Raw genomic sequence first — 24014 nt, 5'->3', positions numbered from 1 at the left:
AGATCTGCTGCCTGGGGACATGGGGCTCCTAGTTCTGACCTGGGCAGGACAGGAGGGGCTGCAGGAATCACTCCCAGGGCAGGCGGGTCTGAGCTCCACCCAGTAGCTCTGGCTGCAGCCCTGATCTGGGCACTGGGAGCTACGAGCCCTGCTGGGGGGACAGACAGGAGAGCCCCGCCCTGCTCCCTGTGACAGGTGCTGCACCTAGCTGCTCCACATGGGCCCGCAGGGCTGGAGCCACTGCCCAGGGGCATGGGGATCCTGGCTCTGACTGTGAGCAGGGCCAGAGGGGCCAGCACCAATCCCAGGGTCAGGTCCTCCCCTTGTGTCCAGCCACACACCACTCCCCACTTCCCCCAAGAGTCCGGGCAGCCCAGCAGCAAGCTGCTGCAGCAGGGGGAGGGGCTCAGCACAGCCTGTCAGTCACTCCCAGGGCTGCAGCAGGGAGCAAAGTGGGGGGAGCTGTCAGTGGGTGTAGGGAGGCATGGCTCTTGCTGCTATGTGCCCCCCAGGAGGGCTGCATCAGGCTCTTCCCAGGGGGTGCATACCCCTGAATCTGTGTGTGGGACAACAGCTCTTGTCCCACGTGCAGATCTGGGGCCATGTGCCCCCAGGGAAGAGCCCAGTGCGGCTCCTCAGTCCGCAGCCCTCCGGGGGGCGGGGGGGCACATACCAGCAAAAGCCACCCCTCTACCCCACACCCACTAACAGCTCCCCCCACTTTGCTCCATGCTGCAGCCCCAGGAGTGGTGGATAGGCTGCGCTCCACCCCTCCCTCCGCCCCTTCACTAGTCCCTCCTTCCCTATTACTATTTTCCCTGATTTAATCTGTTTTTTTTTCTTTTCTTCCTTTTATCCTGTTCTCAACCCGTTTTTTTTTATGTTTGGGAGATAAACCCTGAAACATTCCTGGAATTTTTTTTTTTTTTTTTTTTTTAAATAAAAACTGAAAATGTCAAACACTATTAATGGAGTAAGCAGAAGCACACTTGTGCTCACTCCTACAAGGAGTCTAGGCTGCAACTGCAGGAGCAGAGAATCTGAGTACTATAAAACCTCTTTAATTCTCCCTCCTTACTGGCCTGCATTTCAGGAGATACAGAACAGCACGTTCTTTCTAATATGCCCTATTTTCAAAGGCTTCCAGTTTAACCATAGTGAGATTACAGACAGATGCAATAATTGTACTGATATCAAAAGATAAAGATATAGAAGGTGTTACCGGCATTGTGATTCTGTAGCAACACAAGTGTAGCAAAACCATTCCAACTTTAACTCTGTTTCATTCAGGGTCAAATCAGAGCAATTTAGCTAAACTTTTACAATTACAGCATCATGGCAATGGGACAGCTAGATCCTAACCCCTGATGTGCAATCGTGAGCAGCAGCTTCCTTCTCTTCCCCTTCCCTTACCCTTTTAAAACAGCTAGGTATGCTTGTCCAAACCCCAACACACTCCACTTGCAGGAAAACTAGGTATCAAAATGTTAAGATAAAAGTAGACAACTTCTACGAGGTAAAGAAAAGAAATCTAATCTTTATGAATCTTTATGCACTACATGGCTTTAGAAGTTATTTGTATTAATTATCATTCCACTTGAACTATTTCAACTATCTAGGTTATATCACAATACCACAATACCTAAAGTCCCTCTTATTTTTAAGATTTTTTTTTTAGGATCATACCATATAGTCCGTTACACAGTTTCCCCAAATGGAAAGACAAAGAAACAAGAATAGATTCATCTGCTTTGAAGGATTTTTCACAGAATGATTTCACTAAGGGGAGCACAGTTTGACTCCTGTCATCTGAAAGACAAAACAGATTTTCAAAGTTAGCCATTCTCATTTAAACATCTGAAACACAGCACACACATTTTCCTGATAAAAATTGTAAATAATATCTTCTAAATTGTTTGGGAATGATATTTAACAGGCAGCCTTATTTCAGGAAAGTAACTAATAAACAGAATAATAGAAGTATTAGATTTTGCCTTTTTATTTAAAGAAAATATTTCATTTTGAAATTGACCAACTTTCTTTAAGAAAATGGGCATGGAATTTAAAATGGAGGAAAGGTTCAAAACCAAAGCAAAAGATTTAGTGTTTGATTAGATGTGTTAAGCCAAGCCAAAACATATTGTCAGACAAATAAAAATATATTTTTTCCCATCAAGTTAAAAATATATATTTTTATTTGAAGACCTCTGGTACCTCCCTATATTCTAATTCTTTCCTAATACCCAATGACAATTGCAGAAATTATAAGTTAAAAGAAAAAAAAACAATCAAAGTCTAAAGTTGACAGCAACACTTATTTTTGGACTGAAGAGACTTTACAGTCTATTATTAAACTTAATAGTACAAATGCTAACTGTTAATCCTTTTGTTGATGTTTTCCCCAAGCTACCATATTTACCCAAATCCAAGGTGACCTCAAATTTAAGATGACTGCCAATAATTAGATTTTATACACAGCAAGTGACAGACAAAGAAGCAGCAGGGCAGAAAGCAACTTGACCCCTGCCCCTTGTGCCTCATCCCCTCCCCCCCAGAGCCGACCTCTCCCTGCCACCACTACAAGGAAGCCCTAGCTCCAGCTCTGGCAATGGGGAACAGAACACATGGTGGCTCCAGCCTCAGAGACAGTTATCACAATGGCAGCTCTGGCCCCTGGCCTGAGTAGGGACCAGAGCCAGAATGACCAATCCCCTGCTGCTATGCAGGCCCCCACATGCTTCCTGCAGCATCGTATGGTCTCCCCTCTGCTCCATGGCTGCAAGAACTATCCAGGATCTGGCCAGGTGGGCAGCTACACCTCCATCCCCATACTTGAATCCAAGAAAAGGATTCCCCCCACCATAATACTGAATTGTGGCGGGGGGAGGGAAGGGAGGGACCTCATAATGGATTTTAGTAAATGAAGTATATTATTTTCTTTATTCAGTTTTTGATATGGTTAGTATTTTGATTATGTGTATTTTGATAAGTCATCATAAACTCAACAATATCTGTTCCGCACTCGAGTTCCAGAAAGGTGTGGTAAAGTCAGGAAAACAGAAGTGGGAGCGGGAGCAAGAACAAGAGCTTTTGTGGAAAACATTCAGACTGGAATAAAAAGAAAACCCCACATCTAGAAAACTAAGAGCTCTGTAATGAACCGTGCTGCTGGATCACAGACAGCATACTCAAGGATACATTTTGTCTAGTTTTTTTTTTGAGCTCACTTCGTTTCTTTGTAGACACTACCTGCAACTCTCCATGGATGACAGAGGCAATAGAGCTAATTATATTTGCCTTAGCAACACTAACGATATGGAACATGGCTGGAGAACACTGCACTCCCAATTATCCAGGTAAGATTCCTTGAGGACTGTGCCCACAGCTGCATGTTAGACAATGACTTAAGACTATGGATTATTCAACCCTGAATTGAAGTAACTTAGGTGCAGAACTAGGAAGGTGCAACTGGAAGCATGTGCCCTCCCTCCCTAAAGAGCTAAATGAACTTGCAGCAACAGATGAGAAGTCTAGAATTTAGTACCGCTCACTAGAAGAAAAGTGCGCTAAACCTTGGAAAAACTGTAAGCATGTTAAATATTCTTGTCAACAACTCTTTGCTAAAACCAAACATGAACACAACACACTCACAAATACTAAGGGATATGCATATCTTTGCAAACAGGAAAATAAAAATTCACTTATGTCAATTTCCAAGCAAAGTCAACATGAGCTGCTGGTGTACAGCGCTTCTATACAGTGTGTATGCATGTTCAGTGTACCAATATTGGGTTTTAAAAAACATGGAGCAAGATTGTTCATAGAATCACAGAAGTTGGGTCGGAAGGGACCTTGTAGCTCTTCAAGTCCGACCCCCAGCCTGGACGGGAGAAAAAAAACTGGACTCAAATGAGTCCAGCCAGGTAGGCATCAAGCCTCTTCTTAAAGATCCCCAGGGTAGGAGCCAGCACCACTTCCCTTGGAAGTTGGTTCCAGCTCCTAGCCACCCTAACTGTGATGTTCCCTACTCTAAAAATGTATTTACTGTATTTAGCATATATCAGAATAAGAACAGGTTAAAAAATATTTAACTTTACAGGAACAGATAGAAAAAAAAATTACCCCTGGCCTATGCTTGCTTTCCCATCCACACCCCCCACCTCCCAGTCAACAACAGTTTTAATTTTCACCAGAGATTCCATTCCCACAAAGGGAAAAACATCCTCTAAAGTGTGAATCAGACACTGGGCAGCTCTGCCCTGGATCTGCGGGCTGCCCAGTGCCTGGTCTTGATCTTCAGCTGAGTGCTGGGATCAGGCCCAGGCAGCCCCGAGTCCCAGTTCAGGGATCAGAATGGAGATAGCCACAGAATCCAGGGCTGCCCAGGGCCAGTGCCAATAATCAAGCAATTGTTGGCACCAGGACCAGACAACTCTGGGTCTAGTTCAACCCATGTCTGTCCCCAGCTGATGCCAACAAATCAGCTGGCTAATTCTCAGCATGGGCTGGGACAGCCCTAGTATAGAACACAATGCATGCCACACATATGTAGCTGGTTTGCCATTTTATGATGCCACAAGTTGTCTGAATGCATGGCATGTTGTAATTTATGATGTGATAAACACATTAATCATATGGTAAATGTAATGACTGCCAAGGATCTGACAGTCCGATGTACGTATAGACAAGAAAGAGGCAGGGAATTAAGTGTAGGGTGTCTACTGCTTTACATATTTTTATAGTCTTGTAAAATAAGTTTACCACTTCTTTGCGGGGATGAGAAACAAGGGTTCCCAAACCAGTAGAAATTATTATTTACAGAACTTACAGACACATTCTCATTCATTAAGATGCTGAATGTCATCCACACTCACATTTTTTTACATCTTTATCATATACACAAAGGTAAGAAAGGAAGATTATTGGAAGTTTAAACATTTCTAAAGATAAACTTAAATAAGATGGACTTATAAACCTGTTCTCAATGTGGTCAAAACCACTGTAGAGAAAGGGGCCAAGACTTGAGCGAAAACTGAAAATTCTGGAGGTGAAGGTTAGCAAGTGACCTCTTGTAAGTTCATACCACTGAGGCCCAGCTGCCTGAAGCAAGATTGTTATGGTCAACTTTGATTTTATTTTCTTTAATAATGACCACAGAGATAGGAGTTTGCACTGTAGAAGGAAAGCTCTTGCTGGCTTCAGTTAGAACTCTATCATATCTGATAGGGTAAGAAGTGGTTATGTATTGATTGCCAAATCTAGATGGGTAATTAAAGAGAAGACATATTCTAAGCTTTCCACTCTCTCCTGCTTGGATTTGCCTTTGATCAGCCAATTGTCAAGACAGTGGTAACAATCACCACCCTGAATATGGAGCACCATATTTATTAGCTCAGTCTCCTCAAGTTTGAAACAGGATAAAGACCCCCTTTGTTCTTCCGAATAAAAAAAAAAACACCTAAGCCTATAACTTGTACTCCTACGGTACTACTTTTATGACTCTTAAATGAAGCTCCAAATGGATCAATGAGGCCACATCTTTTTGTGAAAAATTCAGTGCAAGTCAGCTCATATTTTAGAGCAGTATAGACCAACAGCATAATTAAGGGTCCAGGCACCAACTTGAAGACAGCAACAGTAGGTAAGCCAGTATGGGTTTTTATGTAAAGTCTAATTTAACGGTAGATTTGCAAAGACAGAAAAAAGAATCAACTAGTTATTTTTTTTAAGCTGAAAGTTAGCAAATGATAATAGATTACGCTGATTTGGACACTACTGATTTTCGCCTCACTACCAAAGGCAGTAAAAGGAGCTGAGGAAAATGTATGGTCACTCTGCCCTTTATGCCTATGTATAACAGCACAAAAGAAAAAGGGTATGGTCTGGCCAATGGAAACTTCCACTCCAAAGACACTAATCTTGTGTGCATGAGGCGCATGAGTTCCAACAGTTGGATTTACACCAATATATACTTGAAGGCAGAATACACAACTGTATCAGCACCTAGTCTACCATATTGTATTTGGTCTGCTATACTGCAAACTCAAATGTTCAGTCTTCATCTGAAGTGTTTGAACAATCATGTCTACATTTGACCTCCTCCTTCTACCCAAGTTTGTCTAACTGCTCTGTTAATGCTCCTTCCAAGTCTTTTACCTTTACTTATTGCTTCTCCTTGCCAACCCTTATTCACTGAATTAGTCTTTTTATAGTACACTAAAGAATTTCCCTTACTTCATTCAAGTTCCTTCTAGAAATTTCTTCTGTAAATGACAGTGCACTTATAACAAACATGAAGTATGAACACACCATTTTGAGATAATGATCTGCAATACATATCTAGTGGGTACTGACTAGAGCCAGATGCTGATACCTTTACTCACAGTGAGCTGTAGCATACTCTTAAGTTCTTTCAGTGAAATCAATAGAAGCACTCAAGAAATAAATTAACCAACCTGAGTAAGAGTATCTGAATACTGGCTCTTTGGAAAGGGACTCTGTAATACTCTATGTTCTAAACAGAGTTGAACAGACTTATAGCATTTCATAAAGAATGATAACAATCCAACATTCCTATCAAATGCAGAGTCATTTTGCTCAGCCAATTTATTCTCCCCAACAGTATGTTAGAGTACGCTGTTTGACAGCTGGCTCACTCCTACTTGGAAGATGAAGTACATGAAGTCTCACGAGGCACGTAACAGACAAAAATAAAGAAAATGAAAGAAATATATAATTTTAAAAAAAATCTTAACAGCGTGGATAGACCACAGAGATGTAAAAGCATAGTTGTAACCTCATTCATACATTAAAATTCAATTCTATAGTCCAGAAAACTACAGCAAAACTGTGCGCAGCAGGTCTATCTATGAGCTTACCTGCATCAAACATTTCAAGCAAATTAACTAAAGTCTCGAATGCTGCAAGACGCACGCTGCTCCCTTCATCTCGTGCTAATTCTACTAATTCAGGAAGTACCACATTTTTTGTTAGTTCTGTCCTGAAAAGCAAGAAAAACATTAGGAAAGACGTAATACTAAACTGCATCTGTAATACTAAACACAACCTTCCCTCAAAATATCTCTCTCCTGAAAGCTTATATTACAAAATAATCACTATTCATGACTAAGAAAATTGTATATATTATGGCATTTAAAAAAAAAAACAAACAGAAATCAAACATTTTAAAATTTTACTTTGAACAGATATTCAGGAACTTCTCAGGGCAATAAAAAAAGCACATTAAAATGAAAGTAAAGAGATCACATGACATCACCAGAGCAGATTGCTGCCCAAAGCTAGATCTCCATGGGAGAGATGGCACAATCCACAAACACAGCTGATCCCTGACCCCCCTAACTCCCAAAAATCATTTCCTCTGTTTGTAGAATGCATATCCCAAGTACAGAGATCAACTTGAAAAGCTATTTCCCAGAAGAAACTCACTGGAGGATCCTTATTCAGAACAACTCACAAGGTTTGCAGAACCAAAGCTGGCTGCTGCGCAAGGAAACAGAACAGGCAGAGCAACAAAGAAGAAAGACAAAACAGCCCCTCTGACCAGAGAGGACTCTGGTGAGTTCACCTCAGAAATCAGAGCTTTAAAGTTTTCTATGGCAGCAGAGTTTAATAAAATCAAATCAGAGATAAAAGAAACTGACAGCAGGGTGACAGACCTGGAGATAAAGGTAATCAGCCATAAATCTTCCATATAAAATAAAGATGAATGGAAAAAAGAAGAGAAAAGGACCTTGTAGAGAAAACTGAGATTACAGAAAATTGAGAAAGAAGAAATAGCAAACAAGAGGATTCCTAGAAACTGCAGAGAAGGGATATCCATCAGAGTATAAAGCAAGTATTCCACTCCTTCCTACAGATGAAAACAAATGGCACCGACAGATATGACGGTTTGTTACACAATTGGCCACTGAAAGTGCTCTACAGTCATGCACTGACAGACATGCATGGATGCAAAGCACTTTAAAAATGCTGGATCACGTAACAATCTGAACCCTCATTACATGAGGTTTCAGGTGAACACACTCAAAAGCCCAGCTCTGCTCCTGGCACTGTCTTCAGAATGGGAGGGGAAGAAAGGAAAGGAGTGAGTTTGGTCTAGGGTTTGACCAGGCAGTGCTAGAAGGTGGGGCAGGTGAATTGGAGCCCCCCACCTTGGGGGGGGGGGGACCTCCAATCCACCCAGCCCCTCCACTCCACAGCAGGCTAGGGAAACCCTAGAATAGACCTCCCTCCCCTGCCTTCTCCCCTCCCCTCTCATCCCAAGATAGCATGGGAGCTTGGAGAGAGGTGTGTGGCTAGGAGACAATTGTTGTAGACATTCAGCCTCTCTCCCTGGATCAGCTCTGAAGTGGAGCTCAATTACCTACCCTCCTAATACAACAGTGAACATCTGTCAGGTCAGGAGGGTTGGTCTAACTCATGGCACTTTGTGAAGTTCCATGAGTTAGACTGGGAAGCTGCATGTCGGTCAGCACCCAAAGGCAACACTCCTTGTAGACAGGGCACAGAGCTTTCTACACTCCCTTCAATTCAAACAAAGAGACACGGCACTATGTTTACTCCATTTTGAACAAAAGCAACAGATTCTGAAGAAGATGAGAGACATCTAATCCTACTCTGAAAGGATATAAAATAAGTGGTTCACAACTTGTTACAGGAACACGAAGGAGAAGGAATTGAGTGAAATCACAGCATCTCTCAGAGAAGCAAATTTAAGATACAGATGGGTTTTTCTTTTAAACTTATCTTTAAACATCAAGAACAGCCATATGTTTTGAAGGAGAAAAAATATTATGTTAAAATCCTTGAGAAACTAAACTTAATGGAAAGCACCCTAGAATCTCAGCCTGAGAGCAATACAGACAATGAAAAGCAACACCATAATACTGAATGGCAAACTGTTAAAGCTCAGGGGAGTACAAGGGCAAGGAGACTTGAAGTTACAAGTCTAGGGGTATTCAAGAGGACCCAAGACTGAATAATAGTATGCAGGAGAAGAAAATTAAACATGAAAGAGGAAACAGGACAAGGGAAAAAAAGAAGAGATTAAAAAAACAGCAATTTTGTGACCCAAAATACATTTGGAAAATGGGAAAATTCTGATGTTAAAAGGAAAGGGTAAGGGGGTGGTGGTGGAGTATAAATAGTACAACATGGGAAGAGCCTGGGGAAGGCCTAAAATATGGCACTGCATGACTACCTCTAGAAAACAGTATCTGATGAGCTATCATACCATACTCCTCTGGGATGCGATTCAGGAACCTCAAAGCAGAGCTAGCCTTAGGGATAGGAGATGTGGGTGACCACCCAAGGCACCATGGTCAGGGACATGTACACATTCACAGCAGTGCTCTTCACCTGCCTCACCCCAGCTGATTCCTGTCCCACGCAGAAGGAGCAGTGCCCAGCCCAGCCTGCCCCCTGCCTCCAGCCTCTGCTCAGAAGGAGCCATGCCAGGCAGATGTGGGTAGGCGGTGCCTGCTCTAGTCCACTCATCTTGCTTCTGCACAGCAGCAGCGGTGCCTTCCTGCCTGGCACACCATGCCAATCCACCTCCCTGCTGGACTTCATCCCATGCCCCTGGCTGTTTTCCTCTGCCCGCAGCTGCATCACTGACTTGGGGGAGGTGGGGGGTGAGGAGGTGCCAAAACAGAAGTTTACACAGGGTGCCATTCTCCCTAAGGCCAACTCTGCTCCTGGTAAGGAGTTCAAAACTCAGGTGTGGATGGATTAAATATTCTCTTCCATCTGAGGGACAGAGTGAATCCCCATATTTTATGAAAAAGAGTAAAGGATAAAAAAAAAAAAAAAATAAGGATCATTTGGGATCCAAAAGGGAAGGAAAACAGACTGGGTAAATACTGAGTATGGGGAAAAAGTGAGGGAGACTAAAGGGCATTTTAAAAAATGGATAGTTTGAGGTAGAGGTGCACCGATATATCCGTCGCATATCAGATCAGCACTGATAAAAGGAAAATTAACATTTTTAGCAACTGGCCTTTTTCAGTTGGTGTAGCTGATAATGCCACTGATAAATGCCACATGCATGCATGTAGCCGCAGCATGCATGCGGCCAGGAATGTGGCCCAGCAGCTTGGAGAGCAGCATCTGGCTGGTAAGTTTGTGAGAAGGAGAGTGGGGGAAGGAAAGGGTATGGGGGGGGTGCAGATCGAGGCTCCCATGGTGAGGAAGGGAGTGGGGCAGAAGCGGGGCAGGGACAGGCACTGCCCAGCCAGGGCAGTGAATGTGACCCCATCAGGAGCGGGATGTAGCCATGGGTGGCTCATCCAGGGGGTACAGAGTGGGGTGCAGCTCCCCACTGCTGTGCATAACCCCAGTGGAAGTATGGGGGAATGTGCCCCCCCAGATCTGTGTGTGGGGTGAGAGCAGGCTGCCCACTGAGGGCTTGGAGCCAGGGGCTGTGCTAGCCTCTTCTCGGTGGGAGATGGGCCAGGGATGGGCTTACGGCAGGTAGAGGCGGTGCTGGGAGGGGGGGCCTACGGAGTGGACTATAACCAACCCAAAAATTGCCATAGCTGCCACTCCCAGCGCTGCCACCACCCACCCTGAGCACAGCCCGGGGCCAACCCCCCTGCCATCACAAAGAAGCTGGTGCAGCCCCCAGCCCCAAACCTGCAGCCCACCTCTACCCCATGAACAAATCCAGGAGGCACATGCCCCCATGCTTCTCCCAGGGATGTGTGCAGCAGCAAGGAGCCCCTGCCTCATGCCCACCTCCTGGATGAGCCGCCCACAGTTCCACCCTGCTCCCAGGGTCGCATTCTCCACCCTGGCTGGACAACACCTGCCCCTGCCCCACTCCTTCCCTCACCATGGGCCTCAATTTGCACCCCATCCCCACACCCCTTCCCTCCCCTACAATCCTACACCCTTACAGACTTGCTGGCTGGATGCTGCGCTCCTAGCTGCCATCTTGCACTCCTGTAAATCAGCTATCAGATCTATACTGGCTAATATGGCTGGTTAATTATCAGCCATCAGTATCAGCCAAAAAAATCTTTATTGATGCACCCCTAGTTTGAGGAACTAAACAAGGAGAAATGGAGCTGGGTATAAAAAATGGCTGGGGAAGTGAGAGCTTTAGTGAATAAAGTTAATTTTAAGGTAAGAATGTATCAAAGAATACAAAGGGACCACGACATTATTGCAGGCATAATAAATAGGCCAAAGATAATCTAGATATGCATTATTTCTTATATTATAAAGAAGTGTGGGCAGTTCCAGCTAATAGATTTCTATATCTAGATACTTGTGTACATATGTACACACACACACACACACACACACTTTCCTTAGCTAGTAAGCCAGTGTCTCTAGCCAAAATAAATATGAATATTAACGTATAGAAATTTATCAGTATAGTGTTACAAGAATTGATGTATATTCTTTCCTTTGTAAATATGTAACAACTACAACCTCATGCAACTCCTGTGTATTATTTCAGTGTTGGAGTTCTGTTTCTGTATCTGCCTAAATAAAAACATACGCTGTGATAGGTGGAGGCACATGGAAATGACTTGTCCCTGAAGGTCATAGAGGAGCTTGTGCCGCAAGCTAGCATTATGCATAGGGAACAGCAAAACTGACTTTCTGGCCCAATACTAAGTTTGTTTTTTTCAAAGCCAGTTCTAAGAAGTGAGCAAAAAGATTCTTCTTTCCACTACCTGTTGAAGGTAATCCTGGCAAAATGAATCTAAATATCTACTGCATTTACTGCCTATCTACTATGAATCTTTCATTACTTTGGAGACTGAAGGGGAAAGATATATTCTTGGTATGGAATCACCTATATACAAAGTTGGGTTAGTCTGAGGAAGAGGGAGAGGTAGAAATCCATTTCTCTGAACAGCCAAATGAAATGTAGATCTCCAGGTAGAAGTGTTGTCAGTAACGATTATTTGGTATTTTTTCAGGGCATATCTTGCCCCTGTCTATATGAGAGCAAAAATGTCTCTTGAAATTGTATTAATACCTGGAAGGAGTGGAAGAGAGTCAGTGTTCTGCCTTCCTTCCATGTCATGTTTGCTTCTTCCAGATATTAAAACTTCTGTATTTTGGCTTTTTATAATAATTAAGAGGGTTGAACTTAACAAGACCTGAACTTAATCCTTTTTTTGCTCCGTTGGGAAAGCTTTTGGTCTGATCTTTGGCTGATATGGAGCGACACAAAAGGTGAACAAGTTTATGCCAGACAGGGATTCAGCTTTTTACATTTATGCCACACAAAAAGGGAGGTAATTTCAGGCAAATACCATGTTATAATTCAGTATCAAACCATGTGAGTGCTAACCAATAGGACAAAACCAAAATTATATAAAGATGTTTAGATATTATTTTTGTGTAAAGGCAGTTTTTAGACTTGAAGGTAGAATAAATAAGTATTGTAAGTACCAGAGAAAAACAAAACATCATAGGGTAGCCTTAATAAAAGGAGCCAAAAAAAAAAAAAAAAGACTCTCACTACACTAACTAAACTGAAAACAGTTGCCCATTTGCACATCAATGCAAATTATTGTTTCAAAATGTTCAGAAATAAGTACATGCAAAGCTACATGAATCCAGCCACTACAGCTTATTGAAACAATTCATAGCAACAAACCAAGAAGTACTTCAGTACCAGTCTGATTAAGTGATAACAACCAGCTAATCATTTCTATAAGATGACCAGGAAATACTGTTTTTATGAAATACTGTAATTATGAAATAGGTATCGCTAAATGGCAGAGAAACATAAGAAATTAATGCTGTTGTGCCCAGTTGCAATATTTGCATAAAGACATGGATGTTTCTTGTTGTTCACTTGCTTTATTCCACAATGAAATAGATAAAGTTGTATTTTTCTAAATATCAACTATTGTACAGTTTTCTGTTAAATCACCTTTCTGAAGATTGCTCATGGTTTTGTTCTCCCTAGTCAATTGTCTTTGCACAATATGCAACCCTTTCTGAAAAAAAAATCAATATCCTTTTTATAATGCGTCTAGTTTTGCTTAGGCTAAAGGTAGTATCATCCAACAGGATGAATTAATTCATTTTTTTCTGGAGTATGATTTAATAGCCCCAAAACACCTGCGCTAAGTCACCAAGTAAAAATGGATTCCTTTCTCCTCAGCCATGCTTCATTCACCAGCGTTGAACTGCATAAACTGAAAAAGTGGGAAAATAAATGTCCATCTTTTCCATCAGACCTGACATAACTACCTTGGATTTGACACATCCAAATACCTTCCCCTGGCATCTTCATACTAACTACCTTGAGCCCCTCTCAGCCAGGCATCAGCAACTCTGATTTTTGTGCCTGCTTTTATGGTTAATGCATGGAAAAGCAGCATAAAATAGAGTATGGAGATAGCTACTTGTGATGTCATACATTTCAAAATATAAAAAGCAGATTTCCTGTCACATGTTCATAGGTAACACCTTCACTATATAGTAACACCACAAATTCAAAGTGTTACTCGTATCACAAAATGATATTGCTGGACTTCCACCCCCAACAAAATAATATTTTACAGTAGTGTTGTAGCTTATTTTGAATGGTAAATGTGTCAAGAGACTTGGTAAATAAAGCTGTAGAAAACAATGGAAATGCAGAGGTGCATTTCAAGCGAGAGAGAAGAAATGGAATATAAGGAACAAAGTGGATCAAGAAATAAATGAATATATGAGCTGGGATACAGAAGGGGAAAAAAGATTTCAAATAAAGATGAAGGAAGTTAGAATAGCAGACAAAAGGAAAACAGGTAATTCGGAACAGGAAAAATAGCTGGAGCAAAAGAGACATTTTCAAACTGTGTGTTTGCAGTTTTTTGTTTTGGTGGCAAAATGATACACTTAACTTGAAAAATGCTTTAAAGAAATGGGAATTAGAAAAAGCAAATAATAGTTTATACAGGCTTACTGCTTCCAGAAGATTATGTGACCACCTATTTTTATTAATTCCTACATTTTCTATGCAATCATTTGCACTCTTAAAAGCAAAAATACTTATGGTAAAAATGAAGTTTAACAAAACTTATCAACAAAGAGTGTGAAGTGAAGGTTTCATACTTAATTCTATAGTTACAACACTTATTTTACTTCACTTTACTTTTTCACAGGCCCTAACACCCACTCTGCAAATACGCTGGAAACGCAGCAGGGAAGTTACTCCAGGGGTTGCCACTGCCATCAGTATTAAGAACTCCATCTCAGGAATGTTAAGAATACTATTTTTCCAGACCAGTGATTCTCAAATCACAGAGGCACAAGACATTTTTAAGATGATGCAGAATGCTGCTCAATATTAGCACTGTTAGGTGTGCAAACACCTGCATGATTTACAAGACAAACCCAGACATTGCAAACAAGAATCCAGAGTGTTAAAAACAATCTGACTTGTTGCAGCCTCTTGTGAGTTCTTTGCAGTAGAAGAATTGCTCTATTATTTTTCCATTGCCAAAAAATGAGTGAAAAAGTTAAGAGCTGTAAATTTCTGAGGGTCACCTCGCGTCTACATAGGTTGAGAACCACCGGTTCCAGATATTCAAGACTGAGACAGTGCCCTGTAAGCTTTAGCATGTTAGTTCCACAAAGTCTTCTCAAGTCCTACAGTCATACACATTAAGAAACAGGGGAGGGTTTCAAGCTTAAAGAGTTCCTCCAGAATACAAATTTACTGTAAGTGGGATTTGTATCCAAATTACAGTACTTTAACATTTACTACATGCCAGTGGAACCTTTCCATTGACTTGAAGTGGCTTTGGATCAGGTCCTTTTTCAAGAAAAAATAAACCCCTTTTTGCTTATATGATGGGTTCACTTTACTATAATTCACAAAAACAGCTTTGTAGTGGGGAATATCTATGTACAATTCATTGAGAAATCTCTATGCAGGCTCAGTATCAAATTATTTAAATTGCAGCTATCCATGTTTCAAGTTACAAAGCATTTTTATACATATATATTTACATTCTGTAGCAGTATACAAATTCTGCTCACCCTATTCCTTGAGCTATATGTTCCAGTTGGCGACACATGCAGGATCGAACTTCATATTCTACATCCTGACAGAGTGATTTTACCAATGGAAGAATTTCCCTTTTAATACTAAAAATAAGAACAATTTAAATTAACATTAAGAAAAAAAAACCCTGTAAAATCAATTTGGCTTACATAAATGATTCTAATGGTTCTCAGAACTCAAAATTTTACTCTTCACATATTAGCCTTTAATATTTATCATCTTTAACAGCAATTATAGCAAATAATATTATGAAGGAAAGGGCAATATAGAGAACTATTTTTACACTTATAATTATGAAATTTTATGGCATTTTGGTTAAAGCAACATACTGTAAGCTAACACAAAAATAATATTATCCACATTCACCATAACTTACTAATACTTAAAAAGTTTTTCATAGATTTTAAAAGTGCAACTTTTAATAAAAACACTTAATAACCAACTTCAGTGCAATTTTTGGGCTGCTGGCATAAGAATGCATATATGCAATTATATACATTAAAATGCAAGCGCCAGTTATTTTTTACATCAAAGTGCTTGCAAACACCACAAAAATAGAGGCATAAGTGGCTGTTTTGTTAACTTAGAAATTTAAGTGAAAACAGTCCAATCCACTGAACCAGATATCAGATTAATCTATACAAGTGTCCACCAAATCAGATAGGACGCTTCAAAATCAGCATGTACACCCTGTGCTGTTAAACAGTCCTCTGTCACCTTCCTACTATATGATGCAGGACCTGCAATTATTATAAACATAATCCACAATACTTGAATAGACACAAAAGGACAGAACGTCCAAATTGGAGGATGAGAATCGCTGAAGCTTAGCCATTATTTAATCTAAGTAGACATCTACTTAAATTGCACAGGCCACCAATTATTTTTGGGCAGCCTGCCAGTTACAGGCACTTTTCATGCTAGTGGCACATTTTTTTTCTGTTCCCCCTCATGCTGCTTGCTCATTGGCCAAGAGCCCAGCAGCATCCCCTGCCCTCACCAGTTTCCATCCTCCACACCCCGCCCAAACAGCAGCTGCAAGTACATTCAGCATCCAAAAGTGGCTACTGAAAAAGAAAAAAAAAAATCCTGTTAGGGGCAGGAGGCTAATCTGTTGGAGTCAACACTGGATCGGGAGCAGGAAGGGGGATTACTGTAGGATAGGCAACCGTAGAAAACAAAAACCAGGCTCCCAATTTCCCCTCCTGCCCCCAGGTCCTGATTCCCCACCACCACAAGCTCCAACCATCAGTTTAACCCTGCCAAGTCTGCACAGCCTGCTCCCATCTCCCTCTCCCACTAAGCATACCCATGTTCCCCATGACCCCAGACTGGCTAAGCACTGCAGCACTGCCGGACCTGCCACCATCTGCGAGAAGAGTGCCTTCAGGGTAGGGCTTCACATGATCCACGGCAGAAATGTACTTTGCTCTGTGGACTGTCTTCTCATTCCTCCTGATGTTAAGTGCAGCAGCCAGCCTCAGTGTGCTGTATGTACTGTCTCTAAACCTTTCTGGTCTCCTGCTCTGCCCAGTGATTGGGCTAATCAGCATGCTGACTGGCTCAATCACTCAGCCTGGCAGAGAGATCCTGTACTTTCTCTGGGGCCCCTGTGCTGCAAGGGAAGGTTTCCTGTGCTTTCATGTGTTCCCCACTTGTTGTGGCTCACCTCCAGTAAGTTTTTCAACCCACTTCCCCAGGCTGGAAAGGTGTTTTCCTGCTCTTCAGGAAAGGTGGGGGATTTCCTGCTTTCCCTGAAAAATTTGATTTAAGTAGATCCCTACTAAAGATTTTTTTTCCAGATTGCTCAATCCAAACTGAAGAGGCTCTTTAGCAGTTTGCCTAACTGCAGAGTGGGAAATCATTATTAGCAAACCATTAATTTGTAAACATTACAGCCACTAAGATACACTAAGGTTGCTTGCAGACATTTTTTAAAAACCACAAAAAACCAAAAACTTTAAACTCAGTGTGCTCCCACACCAAGCCCAACACATGCTCAAAAGAGGCAGTGCATTAATTGAACCCGACTTGCTCAATGTCTGTATAAATCAGACACTTTAATATGGGGGGAGGGGGCATTTGGTGCTTTATCTAATAAAAAATTGAATCAGTTGTAGTTAAAAGCACCAAAAGCCCCTCTGAAGCACCCAATCTATAGAAGAAGCCAGGTCGAAGTAACATGCTACTTCTTCCAGTAAAGTGCTTTTTTAAAAAAAAATCTGCACACCATCTAAAAGTCTCCCTTGGACAATCTACTAGGATTTAAAATAAGCAGAACGAACAATGGTTGAAGTTAAATCTTTTACTTCCATCACTTCTAAAGATGGGAAAGACCCCAGTGAAACAGAGGGCAAGGCACATTGGATTTGTACTGCAAGACTGATCTATGTAGCCCCTATGTTCTTTGGCCCTCTTTGGCTAGGGACAGACATTCAAAAAGCCTGAGCCTGAATTGATTCAATCTTTGCAGGTTAGTCTAAGCTGGCTAAGCAAAACCAGTTTGTAACTTCACAGACACCCCAGATGTGAAGGCACATGCCTGCCGTGGCTCTCAGATTAGAAGCTGAGGGGGGGGGGACCAGAGCAGCCCTCCCTCTCTTCCAGAATGCTGAGCTGATGGGGCGTGGCCAGGCCCGGGCAGGACACTGATTAGGGAGGGGTTCCCCTGCCTCCTTACCAGCCCACCAGAAAAATAACACCACAGTGTTTATGACCCCTACCTTAGTGTTTATCACCCCATTAAGAAGAGAGAGGGATATTACCAGCTACCTGTTGATTGTGCCTTTGTCCCGTCTGCACAGAACTGCACAAACCACAGCCAGCATGTGGTCTGATAGCTAATGCTATGTGACTGCGAAAGGCAGAGAATCCATGCTTAGCAGAGAGTGGGAAGTGGGGGGGAAGGGGGGCAGGGAAGCAGGAGAAAGCCAGGCAGGCACCTGCAGTCTCTGCCAGAGCTGCAGCCAGGAAGCAGAGATGAGGGCCCAGCTCTGCTGTGGAGCAGAGAGCCCCACCCAGTTCAGAGACCATGCCGGGATGCTGGGGGACTCTGATTTAACTTAAACCAGTAAGGAGTCTGGAACAGACACTGCATAAAGCAGTCTGACCCAAATCAGTCAAGTCTGATACTACATTCAACCAGGTTCATCTTGAGTTGGTTTCAGCCATTTTCAAACTGGTTTATGTGCAGTGAACATCTGTTCTGTTACAGGTTTAAACCAGCTTCTGATCACTTAAACTGGTTTATGTGTAATGTCTGTCCCTAGTCTTTGGAGTTTTAAAATAGCATTCTGATAGAAACATAAAAAAGAAATCCTGTGTATATTCTAGATATCATTTAAGAAACTAAGCATCTTCTTAGAAAGCAGAAGGAAAAGACATCTTCCGGCTGATATGGCAACTAGTGCTATTTTGGGAAAAAACTCTTGAAGATTAACTTATTTGTATGCAAGGTGGGGGACTACATCATCTTATGTTTTTGCAACAGGGCATCAATCCTGAATGATGCTACAGTAATACCAATAATGAAAGAAATTCAAAGATGCAGCATGAGGGTTTGTCGTAGTCCTATTCCTCTAGCAAGAATATGGATCCTGAAAAAGAGATGCTTTAAAATGGAAGAAAATAAAACAGGATAGTGACACTGAAGTTTAGGAGAGGTCAGAACGAAAGTTCAGTTCCTAAGGAAAATGATCTCATCTGGTAACTATCTGTGAATATTATAGATTAAATATTTTTAATCTGGCTTTAATGATAACACTTATGATAAGCAGGTGGATCCATCTGCTGTGTTCTCTTCCACTGATCTAAATGTACTACTGTATATCCAAATTATGTTTGTGATGAATTGTTCCCACAGTTTCAGAATTTAACAATAAGAGTACCAGAAGACAGATCCCAATTCAAAATTTCTCAACCCAACAGGGCAAATTTAGCCTCAACAGGGTTTTAATGTGCACTGCCATGATCAATTCCAATAGATGGTATGCCTTCCTACAGCAATTATTTGACCCAATGTCTTCAAGAACAAGAGAGAATGAGCAATTTCTTGAAAGTTTTTTACTTCAAGAGATTGCTTTGAGAACAAGCTATCTTCAGAAAATTCTCAGAATCTAGTTGTGTAAACAGAGGGTGATTTAATGGACCTTCTATCATAACCAAAACTTTGAAGCAATAATTTATATACAAACACCCCAGGAACTAAAGGAGAGAGGGAAAATATGACTATGGTGACAGTACAATTTCCACAAGGAAAGCTGAAACCAGTCAGAAAAAAGAAATTAAGATAAGAATTAAAGCTACTGGAATGTGAAGACACACTTCCATAAGGTTCAATCCTGCAACTTACCATGGCTCCTGACTATGAGCCTGCTGGAAAGATCCCACTAGATGGAGACTGCTTAGGTGTCATACATTATCCAGGTGTACACGATTCTAAACTATAATGCCAGGATCAAGGCTGCTGTATTATTTCCCTAATTTTGTTTTCAAAATAGGCCTAGTAAAGGAAAGGGATCTTCAAGTCTACCAGTATTGGGAAGATTTCAGAAATATCTAGTAACACTCTGCCAATACTTCTATTAATCTGTTAATGAGTAGGAGGGTCTTAACGTTTCAGAGCATCCAGAAATCATGGTAAAAACTGTCACGATTCCCTGATCTCATACTAACAGGTTTTTAAATGACCTGAAGCTTAACTTTAATTTGGGACAGACAAGACATCAAATGATGAGTAAGGATGGGCACTCTACCAGAAGTATCCACTGGATAAAATGAACAGAACCTAGAATTACAAGGTAATTGATTAGTAACGGTTTGTACTGCTTTATCTAAGTATGTGCAAATATTATTGCTGGTGGTAATAATAAATGTATGGTAAGTTTAGAATCATGAGTCTCACATCTCTACTCCTGCCCCCGCCCCCCAAAAAGGAGTCTATTGTCCACATGGAGACAGAAGTATTACAGCGGTTTGATTAGTTTTTCTAAGAATTTTTATTTCCAAGACCCAACATTTGAAGGATTTGAATCTCTCTCTGAAATGCATGACCCCTGAATGCTTAAAATAAAGCAAAAGAGCATTTTTGTCCTATGTTGCAAACCCTTTTGACATTGGAAACTTGCTTTATGGCTGCACCTAGTTTTCCAAAAGACTTATCTTAAGAAAATTAGCCAAAACTTGACAGAAGTTTTATTTGCAAGTACATTGCCATCACTTGACTGGCGCAAGAATGTGCATAGGGAGACTCATGAAAAACAGCAGGATGTGAACATGCTGACTTCTGTGGCCTACATGATAAACCTGGTTTATAACTAACTAGTAGCCCAGTAGATGCATTTATAAAAAGAAAAACATTCTATATTTAAGCTTCATAGACATGCAAATCTACTTTTCTTTTTATTGCCAATATCCATTAAAAAAGACATTTTTTGTTAATTTTCATAAAATATAAAACATACATACAATCTACTTACATATGAGCTTCAAATTTGTTAGCTAATTTTCCCAATATTTTACAACTAACTAAGCGGGACTGAAGTGTTTGGGAAAGCTGTGCCTTGGAAACAAGTGGATTCAGGATCTAAAATGAAAAACGGGAAGACAAAAACTAATCAAATAGTAAATAATGATTTTTCTGTTAAAAAAGTGTAGAAGTATATGCCACAATGGCCATTACTTTTCCCATGAAATAGGGTAGCTCCAACAACAAAACCACATGTATCAACAAATTATTAAGAACTCTGTATTTTAATGTTTAGTACTAACTTGACTATGTTACATTTGGATTCTGGTCCAAATTCTACTTTATGATTCACCCCACAGTTACAGTCATTATAATTTTACATCTGTCTGCTTATGTTTTTATTTAGAGAATGAATTATATAAGCATATTTAAAGATCCTCTCTATGTGAAAATTCTGATATGATGTTAGATCATTCCTTGCAGGGACAAACACAGATTAGGAAAGGAAACCCTTTGACACGCTTCCTGGGGAGTTTTCCCCAGAACCACCATCTCTGACACTGAATTTAGAGATACACTCGCCCTCTAATATGTATGTTAGAGATGAATAGAGAAGAGAATCCACTTCTATGTGGAGCAGGGGAGTCACAGCACTTCTACTGAAATTTTGCTAACATTTGCTAAAAGATAACATGGTTGCCTCCACGACCACAAAAGATTATCTGTGAAGGAAGCCAAAATTAATGCAATGTGCCTGGTTGTTTTCTCTCTCATCCATAAATCCCCACTAAGAAATTCAGTTCCACTCCTCTGCCGCAGCTTATTATCCAATGTTTCCTGGAAAGTCGCAGTAGAAGATAACAAACAGATTAAGAAATGGAAGCAGTGCAGCAGAGGCAGCCATTTTGTCTTTCTTGATGAAATAAATGTTGAGATTAGCCTGATGTTTCCTTTTATGACAATATGAGCAAATAAGCAGGGGATGATCCAGGTTAGAATTACCATAGAATACGTTTCCCATTATAATACCCTGTCATGAGACAAGTTACATTTGAAACAAGTTACAATAAATAAATATACTGTTTAACTGAATGATCGTAGCTCCCATAATATGCCAACCAGCTTCAATTTACTTAGCAAAATATAGCCTTTTCACAATTGTTGTTGGAAATCTAATCCACTTACAAAAAATAAAAATAGAAATTGTTCTGTACAGGGGAGAGTGTTATGGGAGCAATTCATCTTTAAGTGTTTTGTAAGAAAAAACTAGAAAATAAAATAATATTTCCTTTAAGCAACATTTTAAATACTATTTTACAGAAACACTTTGGGCTCTAGGTGCTTCAGGTTTGTTGGCCTTTCACCCTTTAAAAAAGATTTTTTTAATAAACAGAATTCAATTTAATAGAATACATTTATGATTGCACAAATTATCATTTAACATAGTACACTGCTAATAAATTTATTACATGCAGTGAAAGACATTCTCTACCTCAGAGATTTTACAGGCTATTAGCCATATTTTATCTACACAAAAACTGAGTAGTTGAGCTGAAAGTAAAGGAGTTTGATAAGTAACCAGGGAAAGAATTCCTGTCTACCCCAGAGCCACACAGCATGGACAACTAGGGTGTTTGCAGGGCTAACCTTTGTATTTGGCCCATTCAGAGGAACCCAAGCCCACAGTAAATTTCCCTTACAGTATTTAGTGCAAATCAAGTTGTTTTAGGTTATTCGTACAAAATGACTCTTATTTGTAAATGAGGAAGAATGTTCTGCCATTCTGAAAATTAGAAACATATGCACTCCAAAAGTATACAGTTGAGAACAGCTAATTTTAAAACGCTACAGCACTTAGGATTTTTCCTTGCTCTAAGCTGAAAATCTTAAGATGACCTTTCTAGGTATCCCCAGCATATTCACGTTGTATATTTATATGGCCTGAGTTTAACAGGTGCTGACTCATCGTTAATCTTATGGAAGTAAATAGGACACACAGATATTCCACACTTCTGACAATACGAACATTATTTAAAAGAAAACATTTAATCTATTCTCCAATAATGCATCTTAAGGTGGGGGGAATCATTACCTCATGTCTGATGGTTTCTTTTGGCAATGTTTCTACCACAGCAAGAAGAGTCTCCAGCCATGCATTGCTGACACCTGTGAGATGCAGACAGACTCAATATTATGTTATGTGTCAATTTTATGAAACTACTTCTGGCATGATGCATTCATTCCTATAATCAGCTAGCTATCAGTCTGATGTTATAACAACACTGAAAAAGACATACATTCTACCTATTTGCATTTACTCATCTGAAAAGCAGATTTTGGCCAGAATTCTTTGCAAGACGACAGGAGAATTATCTTATGATTTCTTTTAGGAAAAGAAGTGTGATTTCTTTACTTAATTTAACTTTTTTGCTACAAAAGATTTTTTATTTTCCTGTATTATGAAAATAATATATGTTTAAAAAATAGCTTCCCTGAATCTTTACATTACTATAGAAATACTGCAACCCTTTACACTCTGCTTACTAAGGCAGAGTTCACTTTATTCACTGGAAGTTCAGACTGAGCAAGAACTTCAGGATCTGGTTCTCCAAACAGAAAGGAAGATATTTGTTTACAGTAAAATGAAGGAAACTTTAAGCTATGTAAGTAATGCTCTATACTGAGAACCTTCCATATTTTATGTCATTTTAAAAACATTATCAATTAAACTCACAAACTGGCAGTGATTGCATGCATTGCTTGAAATAGTACTGTACAGTCACTAAGGAAACAACGCACATAGAACCAATTAGTCATCAGCACAGAACCATGACCCTGACCTGAATCCCTGTGTTCCACATTCTGTAGAATGATGTGTAGGAAGGAGTGGGAGTAGGTATGAATGGACACTGAGTCCTCTTGCAGAATAGTCAAAAATGAAACAGCAGCTGTTAACTGCATTTCCATCCCTGCAACATGCAGGACTTCCTGTGTAATAAGAAATTATATTAATTTAAATGGTAATGAGAAAATTCCAACATTTACCCAGGTCTTAGGAATCAGTATATAAAGTTACTTCTGAAATAAATTGTTTGGAGATATTCTAAGCTCTTTTAAATTACACTTTCAGTATCACAGAAATCATAACATGAAAATTTTAAGAGCAATAGAGTAAATGCTTAACACTCAATTGTTAGGCAAATGGAACATAAATTACTATTTCATAAAGCTTTTTAGTTTTGTGTGACTTGATCAGTTACTTCAATGTTCAGGTATAGATACTTCTTTTATGCTCAGAAAAAAGGTTTCAAAACAAGCCACCCAGTTTTTTTTCCAGTTGTTTGTATTAAGTTAAAGGGAAATAAATATATATTTGTTTTTATCTGAGTAATTATACTGAAATTGCAGGAATTAATTTAAAATTTCTTCCATTACCAAATGACAATGGGCAAATAAAATATATAATATATCAAATTAATACACTGCTGCTTTTTATGAAAC

General features: G+C 40.3%; 1 protein-coding gene across 1 annotated transcript in view; it reads right to left on the bottom strand.

Moving 5' to 3' along the window:
* PPP4R4 (protein phosphatase 4 regulatory subunit 4) overlaps positions 1–24014 on the bottom strand; it is a 133163-nt gene that overhangs the window by 40685 nt on the left and 68464 nt on the right. The window contains exons 4-10 of the mRNA XM_019551148.1: positions 23354–23501; positions 22606–22679; positions 20524–20630; positions 15022–15129; positions 6879–7000; positions 1687–1809; positions 1414–1472 (exon numbers count right to left, since the gene is read on the bottom strand). Of these exons, the coding sequence (XP_019406693.1) occupies positions 1414–1472; positions 1687–1809; positions 6879–7000; positions 15022–15129; positions 20524–20630; positions 22606–22679; positions 23354–23501 (741 nt within the window). The remainder of the gene's footprint in view (positions 1–1413; positions 1473–1686; positions 1810–6878; positions 7001–15021; positions 15130–20523; positions 20631–22605; positions 22680–23353; positions 23502–24014) is intronic.

Source organism: Crocodylus porosus, unplaced genomic scaffold (assembly GCF_001723895.1).
Source record: "Crocodylus porosus isolate Cpor-Errol unplaced genomic scaffold, CroPor_comp1, whole genome shotgun sequence".
NCBI classification, from domain to species: Eukaryota; Metazoa; Chordata; order Crocodylia; family Crocodylidae; genus Crocodylus; species Crocodylus porosus.
Note: the sequence above shows the minus strand (reverse complement) of the source record. Positions and strands in the feature narration are given on the sequence as shown.